Below are 18,831 nucleotides of genomic sequence, written 5' to 3' on the forward strand. Positions count from 1 at the left end.
GTTCCTGCAGCTGTTTTGGAGCAAGATCCCAGCTAAACAAATGAGGTAAACATAAGTCACCGATGTGCAGATTAAACTTCGAGAACTAATTTCAGCTTTTTGTTTATACGAAGCATTCTTTCGGCATTGTCTAATTGCAAGTACGCACGGATTACAGTAGTGACTAAGAAGCGTATTAATTTTCCCAAACCTTTTTGGGATGGGGAAAAAAAAAATTAAATTGTGCCGCGGATGAATGTTGCTTCAGGCTGATGGGAGTCTTAAGGGTGGGGTGGAAAAAATGTAGATTTTTTTAAAAATAAAAAAAACAGGCCCTATTTAGCAGTAAGAGATACACAACCATTGGAAGGGATATTGAGGTTACGAAGAATGGGTCTTTGACTCACCCCAATTTAAATCGTCCTGGTTGTGCTAAATTTGTAAACTCAAAAGGGTGGTAATGTAGGTAGGTAGGTAGGTAGGTAGGTAGGTAGGTAGGTAGGTAGGTAGGTAGGTAGATAGATAGATAGATAGATAGATAGATAGATAGATAGATAGATAGATAGATAGATAGATAGATAGATGATAGATAGATAGATAGATGATAGATAGATAGATAGATAGATAGATAGAATAGATGATAGATAGATAGATGATAGATAGATAGATAGATAGATAGATAGAATAGATGATAGATAGATAGATGATAGATAGATAGATGATAGATAGATAGATAGATAGATAGATAGATAGATAGATAGATAGATAGATGATAGATAGATGATAGATAGATAGATAGATGATAGATAGATAGATAGATGATAGATAGATAGATAGATAGATAGATAGATAGATAGATAGATAGATGATAGATAGATAGATAGATAGATAGATAGATAGATAGATGATAGATAGATAGATGATAGATAGATAGATAGATAGATAGATGATAGATAGATGATAGATAGATAGATAGATAGATAGATAGATAGATAGATAGATAGATAGATAGATAGATAGATGGATGATAGATGGATGATAGATGGATGATAGATGGATGATAGATGGATGATAGATGGATGATAGATGGATGATAGATAGATGATAGATACATAGATAGAATAGATAGATAGATGATAGATAGAATAGATAGATAGATAGATAGATAGATAGATAGATAGATAGATAGAAAGAGAGAGAGAGATCACTGCTAATATAATACTGTGATATATTACTACCTTCTCTTAATAATAATGCTATCATTATGATGATTAATATTACTCTGTTCTTTTGCATGTACACTTCTGTACCAAAGACAAATTCCTTGTGTGTCCAATCACCGTTGGCCAATAAAAATTATTCTATTCTATTCTATTCTATTCTATTCCATTCCACTCCACTCCACTCCATTCCATTCCACTCTACAGGAGTTAGTATTAGCAGTGCCAACTGTACACAAAAAAATTGTGTAAAATATGTCCCATTACCGCAGAGTGTTTCAGTTGGTTGGTCCTGGAGTTTGATTTTACTTCTAGTGCTAAATGGCTAAATATTGGGGGACGAAATCTGGATATTCAAAGAAACGAGTGGTATCATGAAATTTGGAGTATGGCAACAAGTGATAAATTATACAGTGGGAATAAAATTTCCACTTGGGATGATCAAAGCAAACAATTTTACAAAATCAGCGTTGGTGGAAGGCAAAAGGGACTGAACCTACTCAAGAATATAGGTTGCTTTGGAAGGGGATAAGGGGACAAATGGAAGCTAGAACAATTTCCTTCTTAAGAAGGAAGCCAAGGAATTGCAGAGGGTCGAAGCCTTCCGAGGCGCCCCCCCCCCCCAGCAAAAAAAAAAAATCTCACTCACTGATGAAAACCGCGTGGCTGCCCACGTATCGGCCAGTTTATTGTTTCTCTCGAGCCATCATGAAATAGGACTTGTCTAGGTGGAAAATATTTCCGACTGGGGAGACAGCTGCCCATGAGCTCATTTTCTGGAAAGGATCCCAAAGACTTTTTCTACTTAAGAGAGTTCTCTCCCTCCACCCCTCAAAAAAATATTGCCTGTCCTCCGCACGGTAGCATGTTCAAGAGCCAGGAGTTTTAGGAATCAACTTTGCCATGCTTTCTTTGGCACCGCCAGCAGGCTCGGTTCTGGCTTTGGCCAACGCTCCACGTCAAGCAATTCTGCCTTTGTGTTGATACGACACAGGCTCCTTCTCAAAACATCCCCTGTTTGCAGTATAAACACGCTCGGTTTCATCAATCCCCCCCGCGGGACAGATATTCCAGTGGCAAACCCTGGAAAGTTATCAGAGGAACCGAGTTAGAAGGGGCCTTGGAGGTCTTCCAGCCCAACCCCAACCCCCCTGCTCAAGCAGAAAATCCTGTAAAATGTCAGATGAATGGCTGTCCAGTCCCTGCTTTAAAAAGCTCCGATGATGGAGAAGCCACAACTTCGTTCCACCGATTGATTGTTCTCACTGTCAGGAAATGTCTCCTTAGTTCTAAGTTGCTTCTCTCCTTGATTAGTTTCCACCCATTACTTCTTGTCCTGCCCTCAGGGGCTTTGGAGAATAGTTTGACTCCCTCTTTGTTGTGGCCGCCCTTGAGATATTGGAAGACTGCTATCATGTCACCCCTGGTCCTTTTCTTTGTTAGACTAAACTAAAGTGGAACATAGAGTCATAGGGCTGGAAGGGACCTTGGAGGTCTTCTAGTCCAACCCCCTGCTCAAGCAGGAGACCCTCTACCGTTCCCAACAAATGTCTCTCCAGTCTCTTCTTAAAAATCTTCAGTGATGGAACACCCCCAATTTCTGGAGGGAGGCCATTCCCCTGGTTAATTTTTCCCAATGTTCCTGAAAGTGTGTCTTGCAGTTTGGGTGTTTAAAAGGAAATTTGGCCCGCCTTGTTGCGATCTTTAAATTGCATCCCCCGTTTGAAGCCTTTGTCCTAACCGAGGCTTCCCGAGAGCATGAAGCCAACTCCTGGTCCTGACAAAAATCACTTTTATTAATTGACTGTGAATTCTGCTCCTTCACCTCCAGCAAAGTCTTTCACGGGAGGATATACGGTCACAGACCTTATCTGGCTTGGAGAGCTGTCAGGCCGATCTCTGCAGAACTTGGAGAGTCAGGAATCAATGAAGCGAACTAATGGTCTCTTGCAAACTCCACTCCCCTGTCGCTCTTCTTTTATTTCCTCTGGGAGGGGCCATTCACCATCCACCTGTGGCCTTGCTCCCAAGTCAACCCCTGTTCTTTAGCTGTTCCCTTCCTCTGGCCACTCTGCGCATGTGCACACTGGGAACAGGCTCCAGCTGTTCCTCTGCCTCACTGATGTCTGACTCCGAAGGCAGCTGATAACTGGCCCTCTCTCTGCCTCCAACGCAGAGCCCTCATCATAGCCTTCCCCAGACTCCAGGACTGGCCCATCTTCCTCCCCAACCTCTTCACTGTCCGAATCTGCTTCCAGCTCCACTGGCCGCTGGCCACTGGCCACAACTGCCGTTTCTGTCTGTCGACATTTTAACCGTGTTAGGCGGGCAGCCTCGGATTAAGGAGGTGAGTGGAACCTCCCTTTATGGCAAAGCGATGAAGATACAAACTCAGCATTTCTGCTGGAGATGAACTGCAGTTAATTGGTTCAGCTCGGGAAGGCTAATGAAAGCTTCTCAGCATTTTGACATCCGTGTGGTTTCAGCCTGGAATCGTAGCCAGTGGAAAGGACCACCAACCCCCCTATTAAAAAGATGGTGATGTGGGCTACAAAAATGTACGAGATTGTGGAAAAAAAGGGGCTCGGTCAAGATCAGCCAGTAAACCATGGAGCTATGTAAATCTGGGCGTTTCCTATCAAAGCCACAATGCCACTTCACAGCAGTAATAAAAAAAATGTATGTGTATCAGGAGGAGTATCTAAAAAAAACGAGCAGTGCTCATTCCCAATGCTCTTGGGAAGCCTATTTGCCAAAGCACCCGAAGGCAGGACAAGAAGCAACGGGTGGAAACTAATCAAGGAGAGAAGCAACCTAGAACTAAGGAGAAATTTCTTGACAGTTGAGAACAATTAACCAGCGGAACGACTTGCCTCCAGAAGTTGTACATGCTCCAACACTGGAAGTTTTGAAGAGATTGGACAGCCGTTTCTCTGAAATAGTATGGGGTCTCGCTGCCTAAGCAGGGGGTTGGACTAGAAGACCTCCAAGGTCCCCTTCCAAATCTGCCACTCTATTACTCTCACACCTCAGCGACAAGCTTTGAGGGGGAGGGTGAAAATGTGGGTGTTCCTCACCCTCCCTTTTTCCCTTTGTAGGAAATTTTGCTCGCTGCATTCCCAAGGAATGCCGTTCTGTGCCACCCACCCACCCACCCCGTTCGAGAGAATAGAAGCCTTAATTATGAACGGCTTAAAAATAAGGCATGCCAGCCAGGTTCCGAAAGAGCTGTTCCTTTCATCCCTTTTGTATGAAGAGGGCACCATTCCAGTTTGGCAAAAGCACAATGCCCAGCCAAGGGAAAGGAGTCCAAAAATAAAATAAAAAATAAAATACATTAAAAACCCCAACAGGACCGAAGATTTTCTCAGAATAGCAAGAACAGCTTTAGCATGAGAGGCAATTTTACGGATGCAAAAGCACACGGAGAGTAGAGGAAAACCACTTCTCTGAATGGAGAAACTTTGCCAAAGAATTAAAATTGTACTGCATAGTGACAGGCAGAATGCGATTCAAGTAGAGGAAGGAAACAAAACTGGTTTTTATTTATGGATTTTATCTTCCCATTTGCTATTTGTGATTACCTCCTTTGAGGCTATAGATTTAGTTAGTTGCGAAGTTGTGTCCGACCCATCGTGACCCCACGGACGTTGCTCCAGGCCTTCCTGTCCTCTACCATCCTCTGGAGTCCATTGAAGTTCATGCCGGCTGCTTCGGTGACTCCATCCAGCCACCTCCTTCTCCGTCGTCCCCTTCTTCTTTTGCCCTCCATCGTTCCCAGCTTGAGGCTCTTCTCCAGGGAGTCCTTCCTTCTCATCAGGTGGCCAAAGTCTTTGAGTTTCCTCTCCAGGATCTGGCCTTCTAAAGAGCAGTCAGGGTTGATCTCCTCTAGGACTGACCGGTTGGATGGCCTTGCAGTCCAAGGGACTCAATACTGGAGTCTTCTCCAGCACCAGAGTTCAAAGGCCTCCATGCTTTGGCGCTCAGCCTTCCTTATGGTCCAACCTTCACAGCCATCCTTTGCAACTGGGGAAACCGTAGCCTTGACTAGACACGCTTTTGTTGGCAGGGTGATGTCTCTGCCTTTTAGGATGCTGTCTAGATTTGCCATCGCTTTCCTCCCCAGGAGCAAGCCTCTTTTAATTTTTTGGCTGCCGTCCCCATCTGTGGTGATCTTGGAGGCCAGGAAAGTAAAATCTGCCACTCTCTCCATTTCTTCCTCTTCTATTTGCCAGGAATTGAGAGGGCCGGATGCCGTGATCTTAGTTGTCTTAATGTTGAGTTTCAAACTAACTTTTGCACTCTCCTCCTTCACCCACATCAAGAGGCTCTTTAGTTCCTCTTAACTCTCTGCCATTAGAGTGGCATCATCTGCATATCTGAGGTTGTTGATATTTCTCCCTTCAATCTTAATTGATTCCTCTGCATATTAGTTAAGGTGACAGTATACAGCCTTGCCGGATTCCTTTCCCAACTTTGTACCAATCAGTGGTTCCGTGTCCAGTTCTCACTGTTGCTTCTTGACCCGCATATAGGTTTCTCAAGTGACAAATAAGGCTATAGATACAGAACCAAAATTGGTTGCGTTAAAGATTACCTAAGAATACTCTATTGGTAGGGAATCGTTTTTGTCTTCGGCTGTGCTGAAGCTGAAACTGAAACAGGCTGTTGGCTGCAAGGAGGCATATTGCTGGGAGGCAGAGGCCAAAGGTATCGGCCAGCAAGTGGGCAGGACTACAATTGGTGTCTACGACACACCCAAATTTTCACCCTCTTTTATGGGGGAGAAAAAGTGTGTCTTACACTCCAAAAAATATGGTAACTCGAGCGAGTGTTGAATCGAAGACCCCAAAGCTTCCCTTGATTGACGTCCCCAAATGCAGATGGTTTAGCCTAAGGTTTTGTGAATCTGCTAAGGTTTCCGGAATGTTCCTAATAATACATTAAGTAGCAAGACCATCAGTATCAGCTGTTTAGCAGCTGTGGTTTCATCTGTTGAGGCGGGTGGGCGGTTGCATCTTCGGCAACTTTCCTTTTAACAACAGCTGCCTCCAGGATTGGATACCAATTCTCTCATTCCCAAATGGTTCGTGCTCAGATTAGGTTTCTTCAGGAACGACGTCGGTTTCAAAGACAAATGCTTAACACAAAAGAGCCCTCGGTTTACAGCAGCCCTTTTGCACATTTGTTATCATTTTGTCAACTACTAGCCGATAACCCGATGTTGCCTGGGTATTTATTTATAGGGAGGGGGAAATGTCCGGACCAAATGTAATTTCTAAGGTTGGATTTTCCCCCTTAACAGAGGGAGCTCCCTTATGGAGTACTGTGAAGCCGTTAACCATGGCAACTCCACTGTGCTGTACAGTAGAAGCCATTTGAAGGCACAACAGGCTGCATCTTAACAGAACACACACCCTGAGGGGTATTAGGGGTGTCTTACCCCCACAGTATTTGTTTCCAGAGAGTCAGTCATCTGTATACCAAGTATGGTTGAAATTGCTCGAGGTGTTCCAGAGTTATGCTGGAACATACACACACACACACATGCATAGATAGATAGATGATAGATAGATAGATAGATAGATAGATAGATAGATAGATAGATAGATAGATAGATAGATAGATAGATAGATAGATGAGAGGGAGAGGGGGAGGGAGGGAGGGAGGGAGAGAGAGAGAGAATAATAGAGATAGGTAAGATATAATAGAGATAGGTAGGTAGGTAGGTAGGTAGGTAAGTAGGTAGGTAGATAGATGATAGATAGATAGATAGATGATAGATAGATAGATAGATAGATAGATAGATAGATAGATAGATAGATAGATAGATAGATGAGAGGGAGAGGGAGGGAGGGAGGGAGGGAGAGAGAGAGAATAATAGAGATAGGTAAGATATAATAGAGATAGGTAGGTAGGTAGGTAGGTAGGTAGGTAGGTAGGTAGGTAAGTAGGTAGGTAGATAGATGATAGATAGATAGATAGATAGATAGATAGATAGATAGATAGATAGATGATAGATAGATAGATAGATAGATAGATAGATAGATAGATAGATAGATAGATAGATGATAGATAGATAGATAGATGATAGATAGATAGATGAGAGGGAGAGGGAGGGAGGGAGGGAGAGAGAGAGAGAGAGAATAATAGAGATAGGTAAGATATAATAGAGATAGGTAGGTAGGTAGGTAGGTAGGTAAGTAGGTAGGTAGATAGATGATAGATAGGTAGGTAGGTAGGTAGGTAGGTAGGTAGGTAGGTAGATAGATAGATAGATAGATAGATAGATAGATAGATAGATAGATAGATAGATAGATAGATAGATAGATAGATACTGTAGAGACAGACAGACAGACAGACAGACAGACAGATAATGAAGGCTGGAGGTTAAAACAGGTTTGCCTAGTCTAGTCCAGTGAAAAGAAGGATTTGGGAGGTGACATGATGGCAGTCTTCCAATATCTCAGGGGTTGCCCCAAAGAAGAGGGAGTCAAGCTATTCTCTGAAGCATCTGAAGGCAGGACAAGAAGCAACGGATGGAAACTCATCAAGGAGAGAAGCAACCTGAAACTAAGGAGAAATTTCCTGACAGTGAGAACAATCAATCAGGGGAACAGAAGTTGCCTTCGGAAGTTGTGGATGCTCCATCACTGGAGGTTTTGAAGAAGAAACTGGACAGCCATTTGTCTGAAATGGTGTAGAGTTTCCTGCCTGAGCAGGAGGTTGAATTAGAAGACCTCCAAGGTCCTTTCCAACTATGTTTAATTCTGTTAAGTCGGTTGCAACTATGTCGACTAAATGTGATCTAATCTCTCTCTCTCTCTTTAATTTTAGGGATTTATCTCTTGGACTTAATCTACATTGATTCAGCCTACCCAGCTTCCGGCAGCATCATGGAGAATGAACAAAGATCTAATCAGATGAACAACATTCTCCGAATAATTGCTGATTTGCAAGTCTCTTGTAGCTACGGTTGGTAAATTTGCTTCCTCGTCCGCGTTAACCAGCTCAGTCAATTGGTGTCAGATGTCTCCCTTGTGTGAAAGCTGGCCTTGGGTTATTTCCTGCTGTGCTGCTCAGTCAATTTGGTTTCTACCATCTTGTATATATTATTTAGTTCTAGACAATTAGATTTTATTGTCTCGATGACTAGGTTTGCAGATGTCCGTATGTGGATCAGCGGTGAAGGGTAGATGTTTTCCTTTTCGTTTTATGGATAAATTCCGTTGCCGATATTGGTTGTAACTTCATCAGCTGTATAAACTTGGTGGTAACTTTATCCACTCCATCGGCTGTTGCAGCCCTTTGGCTTCTGTTCCAATTTTAAGAGGTCCCATTCATTTCCTCCTGTGTGATAGGCTGATCTAAGCTGTGCGTTGTTTTTACTTTTCCCCGTTGCACTGTTCCGTGCGCCTTCGGCGTTGAGTCATGCTGGCCATGTGACCACGGAGACGTCTTCGGACAGCGCTAGCTCTTCGGCTTAGAAACAGAGATGAGCATCGCCCCCTAGAGTCGGGAACGACTAGTACATATGTGCGAGGACAACCTTTACTGCATTCTAACCAGTGCGCCACCATGGCAGTAGAGTAGAGTAGAGTGTAGTGTCCTGTAGTGTAGTGTAGTGTAGTGTAGAGCAGAGCAGAGCAGAGTAGTGTAGAGTAAAATAGGGTAGGCTAGAGTACAATAGATTAGAATTAGAATTAGGAATGGAATGCAATAATAGAGTAGGGTAGAGTAGAGTAGAGTAAAATAGGGTAGGCTAGGGTACAGTAGATTAGAATTAGAAATGGAATGGAATGGAATAATAGAGTAGGGTAGAGTAGAGTAGAGTAGAGTAGAGTAGAGTAGAGTAGAGTAGAGTAAAATAGGGTAGGATAGAGTACAGTAGATTAGAATTAGAAATGGAATGGAATGGAATAATAGAGTAGAGTAGAGTAGAGTAAAATAGGGTAGGATAGAGTACAGTAGATTAGAATTAGAATTAGGAATGGAATGCAATAATAAGAGTAGGGTAGAGTAGAGTAGAGTAAAATAGGGTAGGCTAGGGTACAGTAGATTAGAATTAGAAATGGAATGGAATAATAGAGTAGGGTAGAGTAGAGTAGAGTAGAGTAAAATAGGGTAGGCTAGAGTACAGTAGATTAGAATTAGAATTAGGAATGGAATGCAATAATAGAGTAGGGTAGAGTAGAGTAGAGTAAAATAGGGTAGGCTAGGGTACAGTAGATTAGAATTAGAAATGGAATGGAATGGAATAATAGAGTAGGGTAGAGTAGAGTAAAATAGGGTAGGATAGAGTACAGTAGATTAGAATTAGAATTAGGAATGGAATGCAATAATAGAGTAGGGTAGAGTAGAGTAAAATAGGGTAGGCTAGAGTACAGTAGATTAGAATTAGAAATGGAATGGAATAATAGAGTAGGGTAGAGTAGAGTAGAGTAAAATAGGGTAGGCTAGAGTACAGTAGATTAGAATTAGAATTAGGAATGGAATGCAATAATAGAGTAGGGTAGAGTAGAGTAGAGTAAAATAGGGTAGGCTAGGGTACAGTAGATTAGAATTAGAAATGGAATGGAATGCAATAATAGAGTAGGGTAGAGTAGAGTAGAGTAAAATAGGGTAGGCTAGGGTACAGTAGATTAGAATTAGGAATGGAATGGAATGGAATGGAATAATAGAGTAGGGTAGAGTAGAGTAGAGTAGAGTAGAGTAGAGTAAAATAGGGTAGGATAGAGTACAGTAGATTAGAATTAGAAATGGAATGGAATAATAGGGTAGAGTAGAGTAGAGTAAAATAGGGTAGGATGGAATACAGTAGATTAGAATTAGAAATGGAATGGAATAATAGAGTAGAGTAGGGTAGAGTAGAGTAGAGTAAAATAGGGTAGGATAGAGTACAGTAAATTAGAATTAGAATTAGAAATGGAATGGAATAATAGGGTAGGGTAGAGTAGAGTAGAGTAGAGTAGAGTAAAATAGGGTAGGATAGAGTACAGTAGATTAGAATTAGAAATGGAATGGAATAATAGGGTAGAGTAGGGTAGAGTAGAGTAGAGTAAAATAGGGTAGGCTATTGTACAGTAAATTAGAATTAGAAATGGAATGGAATAATAGGGTAGGGTAGAGTAGAGTAGAGCAGAAAAGAAAAGAAAAGAAAAAAGAAAGGAAAAGAAAATAGACTTATATACCACTTCACAATGTTTTACCTCTCTAAGCAGTTTACAGAGTCAGCATAAGGCTCCCAACTATCTGGGCAGTTATAGTCGTAAATCGAGGACTACTTTATGGTTCTCAGTGAAATTCTTAGTCTTGATGGAGAATTTTGGGTTGTCGTTCAGAATAGATAGTAGGAGGAGTTTCAGCCTGTTACTGCCACAAACTCCTTTCCTTCATAACAGTTTTGAGATCTAAATACATTCCCCCCCCCCCTCCACTTTTTTTCTTTTTTTGGCATCGCAGATCACCTTCTAATGTTACCCCACGTTCAAAAATACTTGAAGTCCGTCCGGTATATTGAAGAGCTCCAGAAATTTGTGGAAGATGACAACTACAAGTAAGTAATAATTGCTTCACTTCTGCTGACTCCACGGGAGGGCGGGGGCGGGAGAGTCTAGCCTAATCTACTTGAAGGGTGAGAAAAAAAACATTTTTTTTCCTGCCCTTCAAGATAAATTTTTAAAAAATTATCTCTGGCAAGGAAACTAAAAGATTTTTTTAAAAAAATAGTATCAGTAATCTAAGTGAAATTTCAGATGGAAGCCCAATTTCATTGAGCTAAAACATATGAAAAACGGTTGCAGGAACTGGATAAGTCTAGTTTAATGAAAAGAAGGACTAGGAGAGACATGATAGCAGGGTTTCGATATCTCAGGGGCTGCCCCAAAGAAGAGGGAGTCAAGCTATTCTTCAAAGCATCAGAAGGCAGGACAAGAAGCAACGGGTGGAAATTAATCAAGGAGAGAAGCAACCTAGAACTAAGGAGGAATTTCCTGAGAGAACAATTAATCAGTGGAACAACTTGCCTCCAGAAGCTGCAAATGCCCCAACACTGGACATTTTTAAGGAGATGTTGGATAACCATTTGTCTGAAGTGGTGTAGGGTCTCCTGCCTAAGCAAGGGGTTGGACTAGAAGACCTCCAAGGTCCCTTCCAGCTCTGTTATTCTATTCTGTTTCCGAAATAAAACTGTTTCTTCCCAAGTAAGCGATTGTTTCTACAGGCTCGAAATAAAAACTTGGCTTTGGGAAAGAAACTCCGTCAATGAGACAGCTAGACTAGGCCGACAATCGGCCGTTGAATTTTCTGTAGTCATCACATATGGTCTCGTAAGTGATTCATCCTGTTGCACCATTTGTAAGCTGATCTTCATTAAGCGAACCCCCCAAAAACCACCACAGCAAAAAAAAATCTGGATTGCTTTATGAGTGGGCGGTGGATGAGGCATGGATGAACATGACACACTTTCCCAATGGTGGTAAAATTCCCGTCGCTTTGGAAAGGAAGCGGTGGCACCAAACACTTGGGAAGAAAGACATTTCTCTTGGGAATCTCCCAGCCCAGAAATCCCTTGGTGCACAGGGTTTCAAAATATAGGGGGTTGTTAGTTGCGAAGTCATGTCCAACCCATTGTGACCCCATGGACAACTTTCCTCCAGGCCTTCCTGTCCTCTACCATCCTCTGGAGTCCATTGAAGCTCACGCCGGCTGCTTTGGTGACTCCATCCTGCCACTTCATTCTCTGCCGTCCCCTTCTTCTTTTGCCCTCCATCGTTCCCAGCATGAGGCTCTTCTCCAGGGAGTCCTTCTTCCTTCTCCTTAGGTGGCCAAATTCTTTGAGTTTCCTCTTCAGGATCTGGCCTTCTAAAGAGCAGTCAGGGTTGATCTCCTCTAGGACTGACCGGTTGGATGGCCTTGCAGTCCAAGGGACTCAATGCAGGAGTCTTCTCCAGCACCAGAGTTCAAAGGCCTCCATTCTTTGGTGCTCAGCCTTCCTTATGGTCCAACCTTCACAGCCATCCATTGCAACTGGAAAAACCACAGCCTTGACTACACACACTTTTGTTGTGTCTGCTTTTTAGGATGCTGTCTAGATTTGCCATCGCTTTTGCTTTCCTCCCCAGGAGCAAGTGTCTTCTAATTTCTTGGCTGCAGTCCCCATCTGCGGTGATCTTGGAGCCCAGGAAAATAAAATCTCCATTTCTTCCCCACCTATTTGCCAGGCATTGAGAGGGCCGGATGCCATGATCTTAGTTTTCTTAGCTTGTTTAGTGACAGCTCTGGAAAAAACTTGACTTGTGGTCATTTTCCACAGTTATGACTTTTGAAACATCCCCATGGTCAACGTCACCGAAATTCAGACCCTTGGCAACTGTCTCGTATTTATGACAGTCACAGTGCCACGGGGTCATGGGGATGGATGGATAGATAGGTGGGTGGGTGGGTGGGTGGGTATGTAGGTAGGTAGGTAGGTAGGTAGGTAGGTAGGTAGGTAGGTAGGTAGGTAGATAAATGATAGATAGATAGATAGATAGATAGATAGATAGATAGATAGATAGATAGATAGATAGATAGATAGATAGATAGATGATAGATAGATAGATAGATTAGATAGATAGATAGATAGATAGATAGATAGATAGATAGATAGATAGATAGATAGATAGATAGATAGATAGATATGGATGGATGATAGATAGATGATGGATGGATGGATAGATATGGATAGATGATAGATAGATAGATAGATAGATAGATAGATAGATAGATAGATAGATAGATAGATAGATAGATAGATAGATAGATAGATAGATAGATATGGATGGATGATAGATAGATAATGGATGGATAGATATTAATGGATGATATATAGATGGATGGATGGATGGATGGATGGATGATAGATAGATAGATAGATAGATAGATAGATAGATAGATAGATAGATAGATAGATAGATATGAATGGATGATAGATGATAGACGGATGGATGGATAGATATGAATGGATGATAGATAGATAGAGATGGATGGATGGATGTTAGGGACAGAGTTAGAGAGAAAATAGAGAAAGAATAGAGAGAAAGCGAGGCTAGAGAGATAGATGATAGATACATGGAGAGGAGAGAGTGAAGAGAGATGATTGAGAGAGAGAGACAGACAGGCAGACAGACAACTCTTATCTATGAGATGCAAAATAGACAGAATTCATTCTGCTTTCTCTTCCCGTCTCCTGTTCTCCTTCTTAAGGGCACAGTTCCTATTTTTCTAGTTTTATTTATTTATTTTTAAATCTAACTTCTCCTTTGTTTCTTTGTTTGTTTGAGATTGTCGGGTCTCCCATCTTTTAAAGCCAGAAGTTTGACACAAACTTTCCGTCAAACTGGCTTTGCCGGGCCAGCTGAAGCGAGAACTCCGTCGGTTGTGTTGGCTTACCATGCATATTGTGCGTGGCACGCATTGTCAATTCACCCGTCGTCAATTTTGCAAGGTTGTTGTGATGAGGCTCGGTAGGCCTCGGAAGCGTTCGCCAGGCAGTAGTGAGATGTGTATCATCGCAGTGAGTGTGAGTCTGTGAGGTTGGGGTTTTTTTGTTTGTGTGTTGAGCTCTCTATGGCTGAATGCCAGAAGCCACATTGCTTAATTTAATTCTTGGACCAAGTTCCACATTCATGCACGATGTTAAGATTATATATACAGTAGTTTTTTTTATTTTATTAGCTTGGATGTTCTGCGTGGAACATAACATAACAAAGGGGGTTCTCTAAATATTTAGGGCCATGACATAATTTTTGGACACGAGACAGAACATGAGTAATTTTCTCACTCTCCTTCTCTTGCAAAAACACATTTTAAACCCCATGGAGGCAATTGCTAGCAACAGTGAGCACTGTTTACATGTATTTTCCTAGAGGTCATCCAGCAGGCTTCCCTTTCATCTGAAAAATGGGCTGATTTTTCTTTCTTTCTTTCTTTTTAAAGCAAGATAGATAGAAAGCCGTACGTAGTAGCTCTTAGGAGGGACAGGTTTTACAGAAAGAAAGGAGGGGAAAAGGAAGATGGAAGATAGCAATAGCAGTTAGACTTATATACCGCTTCATAGGGCTTTCAGCCCTCTCTAAGCGGTTTACAGAGTCAGCATATTGCTCCCAACAACAATCCGGGTCCTCATTTTACCCACCTCGGAAGGATGGAAGGCTGAGTCAACCCTGAGCCGGTGAGATTTGAACAGCCGAACTGCAGAACTGCAGTCAGCTGAAGTAGCCTGCAGTGCTGCATTTAACCACTGCGCCACCTCGGCTCTTGTTCACATGTCTTGTTTTAACTACAGGTAGTTTTCAACACGGCCAGAGTCGAACTGTTGTAGAATCGAACTGTTGTAAGCTACCTGTATTAAACGAGAACTCTTAATCTTGGACATAGTTTTTCATCAGAATAGAGCCGGAATGGACCTTGGAGGTCTTCTAGTCCAACCCCCTGCTCAAGCAGGAGTCTCTAGACCCGTAATGGCGAATCTGTAGCACACGTGCTTGAAGTGACACACGGAGCCATGGTAGGTGCAGCATTGCCCATTCCTCTTCTGGGTTTCTGGTGCACACGATCAGCTCGGCTTCGTCCGTACGGCAGCGCCAGAAACTGGAAAAGCTGGTCTTCCATTTTCCAGCATGAGTCGATTGTTATGTGTGCCAGACAGCAGAAGTTCATTTTCTCCAATCTCTCCTCGAAAACCTCCAGTGCTTCCTTCCTTGATGAGTTCCCATCCTTTTCCTTCTTGACTTCTTTATCTGTGCTGCGCGAAATGAGTATCCTGGTGAGATCTACGCAGACGAGGCTTCAGCAAGAGAGTTTGTGGCTTATCCTTGTTTTCAGGAATCTGGTTGGTTTTTAAGACTCGTTCTTGCACCAAACGTTCTGTTTGAGAAGCTACGGTTTCTGTTTCCAATTTAACTGCCCCCGGAGTATCCATCTGCAGAAGCAATCACCCACTCCTGCCTATGTAAGCATTGCAGTTTTTGTCTTTTTTTTTTCTGCAATTGTGCTGATCTTGGAGCGGCCACTTTTATTTCTTTCCATTGCTTCCATCTTCCGATTCCCAGCGGTTTTTGTTTTTTTTCCCCTTCCCAAGACTCCTTTCCCAAACTTAACAGCTTCCCTTTGGCGACAGACAGTGGGGATCTGTCTCCGTACGGATCGTTTTCTCAGCAGTCCAGCTCTCGTTTCAGGTTTCCCACAAGCAAAAGTTGCAATTATTCCCCCCCCAAAAAAGTATGGTTATAGTTATAGTTTTCTTAGTGCGTTCGAGATGACCTAGATGGTTTTGTGTCTACAGTGGGACTAGAACTCCCCGTCGCCTGGTGATTGGCTCAAAGTCATCCGGCTGTCCTTTAGGCCTAAGGCAGGACTAGAATTCACTGTCGCCTGGTGATTGGCCCAGAGTCACCCAGACGGCTTTCCTGTCTAAATGGGATTAGAACTCACTGTCTCGTGGTGATTGGCTCAAAGTCACCCAGCAGTCTTTTGTGCCTAAGGTGGGACTAGAACTCACCGTCGCCTGGTGATTGGCCCAAAATCACTCAGGCAGCTTTCATGCCCAAGGCGGGACTGGAATTCCCCGTCACCTGGTGGGACTGGAATTCCCCGTCACCTGGTGGGACTGGAATTCCCCGTCACCTGGTGATTGGCTCAAAGTCATCCAGCTTTCCTTTGTGCCTAGGGCAGTACTAGAATTCACCATCGCCTGGTGATTGGCCCAGAGTCACCCAGACGGCTTTCATGTCTAAATGGGATTAGAACTCACTGTCTCCTGGTGATTGGCTCAAAGTTACACATCTGTCTTTTGTGCCTAAGGTGGAGACTAGAACTCACCGTCGCCTGGTGATTGGCCCAAAATCACTCAGGCAATTTTGACGCCTAATGCAGGACTAGAACTGAGCATCTCCTGGTAATTGGCCCAAAGTCACTCAGTTGGCTTTTATTGTTAAGGTGCCACTAGAACTCACGTCTCCTGGTGATTGGCCCAAAGTCACCCAGCTGTCTTTCATGCACGCCTAAGATGGGACTAGAACTCACCATCGCCTGGTTTCCAGCCTCACGGCTTAACCACTAGGCATTGAAATAAGCAGGATGCTTTCTGATCATCTCAAGTGTGTGTGGAAGAGAGGAATAATTGGGTTATGACGGTCGTAGTGTCCCAGGGTCACACGATTTCAGAACCCTCTGAAGCCGGATTCACTTAACGACCGCATTACTAATTTAACAACTGCAGTGATTCGCTTAACAACGGTGGCAAGAAAGTTCGTCAAATCGGGACAACTGAACAACTGTCTTGCTTTAGCCATGGAAATGCGGGGCTCGATGGCGGTCGTAAAACGAGGACTGCCCGTAGTGAGGAAGACGGGAACGTTAGGATTTATTACGGGCTGGTAAATGAAATGACTGAAATGTCCAACCCACTTTCCACTTGAACTCTCAGTGCAGAGTGTGTATTTTTCCCTCTTCTAGTTTAAAAACATTCAACTTGAAAAGGGGTTTCTAAAAGCAAGTCAGACATGGGAGGTGATTTTAAAATAGGCTCCCATTTCTCTCTTTCTCTTCCCTCTTTTTTCTCTCTGTTTCTCTCTTTTCTCTCTCTCTCTCCTTTTCTCTCCTCCCTCTCTTTTCTTTCTTTTTCTCCTTGTCTCTGTTTCTCTTTTCTGCCTCTTTTTTCTCTCTTGTCTCTCTGTTCTTTCTTTCACTCCTTGTCTCTATCTCTGTCCCTTTTTCTTTTCTCTCGCTTTTTCCTCGCGTTCTCTCTTTTTCTCTCTTCTCTCCTTTCTTTCTCTCCTTGTCTCTCTCTCTCTCTCTCTTTCTCTTTTCTGCCTCTTTTTCTCTCTTCCCCCTCTCTCTTTTCTCTTTTTCTCTCTTCTCTCTTTTCTTTCCTTCTCTCCTTGTCTCTCTCTTTTCTGTCTCTTTTTCTCTCTCCCCTCTCTCTTTTCTGTCTCTCTTTTTCTCTCTTCTCTCCCTCTTCTTTCTTTCACTCCTTATCTTTCTCTCTCCCTTTTCTGTCTTTTTTTCTTCTTTCTCTCTTTCTCCTTTTCTCTCTCCTCTCTCCTTTCTTTCTCTCCTTGTCTCTCTTTTTTCTTTCTCTTTTCTCTCTCTTCTTTCTTTCTTTCTTTCTTTCTTTTCTCTCCTCTCTTCTCTCTCTCTCTCTTTTCTCTTTTCTTTCTCTCTCTTGCCTTCCTGCTTGAGAGGAATGATAAGAATTCATCAATCCAAACCTCAGCAAATGCGGATGTGCTTTATTTCAAGTAAACACAGGCAGAGAAACTCTGTGCCTGGAGTTGACGTGTGCCCTCCTGCTTCATCAAGGCAGCTGTCTGGAACAATATTCTATTTCCTGAGCTCTCCAAATTCAAGTGGAGCCAAGTCAAATTGAAAATCAGCTTTCTCCAAAGGATATTTATTTTTAAATAGCCAGTTAAAGCATTCGGGTGTGAAATACTGTACGTCCTAAAGCTTTCAAGTTCCATAGGACTTTCTTTTTTATGGATCTAAATTTTGGCAGCGCAGTTGCCAAAATGGGACGCAATCAAATATGTGGAACCAAAGTGGGACGTTTATGGGGGCGAGTTCCTTCAAACAAGATGAACATTTTTTTGTTCAGTCTGTTGGTCTCCCCACCCCTCCAGAAAAGGTTACAGCAGAAATCAAAACGAACATCTGGCACAATCTAAAGCTTCAGCATTCTTGTCGTGGCTTCTACTCCAGCCAATATGTAATTGATTGTGTGCACTGAATACTTGTTGTTGTTTTAAAGGAAAACGTGTAAATTCCTCAAATTTCAGATTGCACCTTGAAACAGTCCAGAGATTCAAGAATGTGTTCCTGTTAAGAGGCCAGAGAACCGATGTGCAAAATCTTTCTGTGAAGAAAAATCATGGATATATACATACACACACACCAGTTAGCTTCCTCCCATAATTGGGGCTTACCAGGGGTTGTGACTTTAAAGATATACACACACTATATATAGCACAAATACAACATATATATATATGTATATATATATAGTCTATACAGTCTGGAGCAGGATAGGGTAGAAAATATTCCAAAACCAAATGAGGTTAAAAGAGGACTGCAAAGAGCAATCGGGCAAAAATCAATTGCTAGCGTTAGGGGGAATTTATCGTTTGAGATTGTAGATTAAAAACATTAATGTGAGCCAGCATAAAGATCCTACACTGTGTGCCTCAAACAGATTGGAAAAAAGTTTTTTAAAAACTCTGTGTGTGTTTGTTTGTGTGTTTGAGAGAGAGAGAAAGAGAAAGAGAGAGAAAGAAAAGAGAGAGAGATTGAAAGAGAAAGTGAGAAAGAGAGAAAGAAAGAAAAAGGAGAGAAAGAGATTAAGAGAGAAAGAGAAGAGAGAGAGATTGAACAAGAAAGAAAGAGAACAGAGAAAATGTGTGTTTCAGAGAGAGAGAGAAAGAAAAGAATTAGAAAGAGAGATTGAAAGAGGAAGAGAGAAGAAAGAGAATGAGAAAGAGAGAGAGAAAGAATGAGAGACACAGAGCGGGAGAGCGTGTGTGTGTGTGTGTGTGTGTGTGCTATTTAATGTTGCATGCCACATTAAATGCAAGATGGTTCATCAAACAAATCT

General features: G+C 42.4%; 1 protein-coding gene across 4 annotated transcripts in view; it reads left to right on the forward strand.

The window, feature by feature from the left end:
* Positions 1–18,831, forward strand: part of RALGPS1 (Ral GEF with PH domain and SH3 binding motif 1) — a 123,697-nt gene that overhangs the window by 75,378 nt on the left and 29,488 nt on the right. For all 4 annotated transcript variants that reach the window (XM_087704744.1, XM_087704741.1, XM_087704745.1 and 1 more), the window contains exons 10-11: positions 8,037–8,174; positions 10,662–10,755. In XM_087704744.1, coding sequence (XP_087560870.1) covers positions 8,037–8,174; positions 10,662–10,755 — 232 coding nt within the window. The remainder of the gene's footprint in view (positions 1–8,036; positions 8,175–10,661; positions 10,756–18,831) is intronic.

The sequence above is a fragment of the Thamnophis sirtalis genome, unplaced genomic scaffold (genome assembly GCF_051295495.1).
Source record: "Thamnophis sirtalis isolate CommonGarterSnake01/CBP01778 unplaced genomic scaffold, rThaSir2_p1.2 scaffold_2, whole genome shotgun sequence".
Lineage (NCBI taxonomy): Eukaryota > Metazoa > Chordata > Lepidosauria > Squamata > Natricidae > Thamnophis > Thamnophis sirtalis.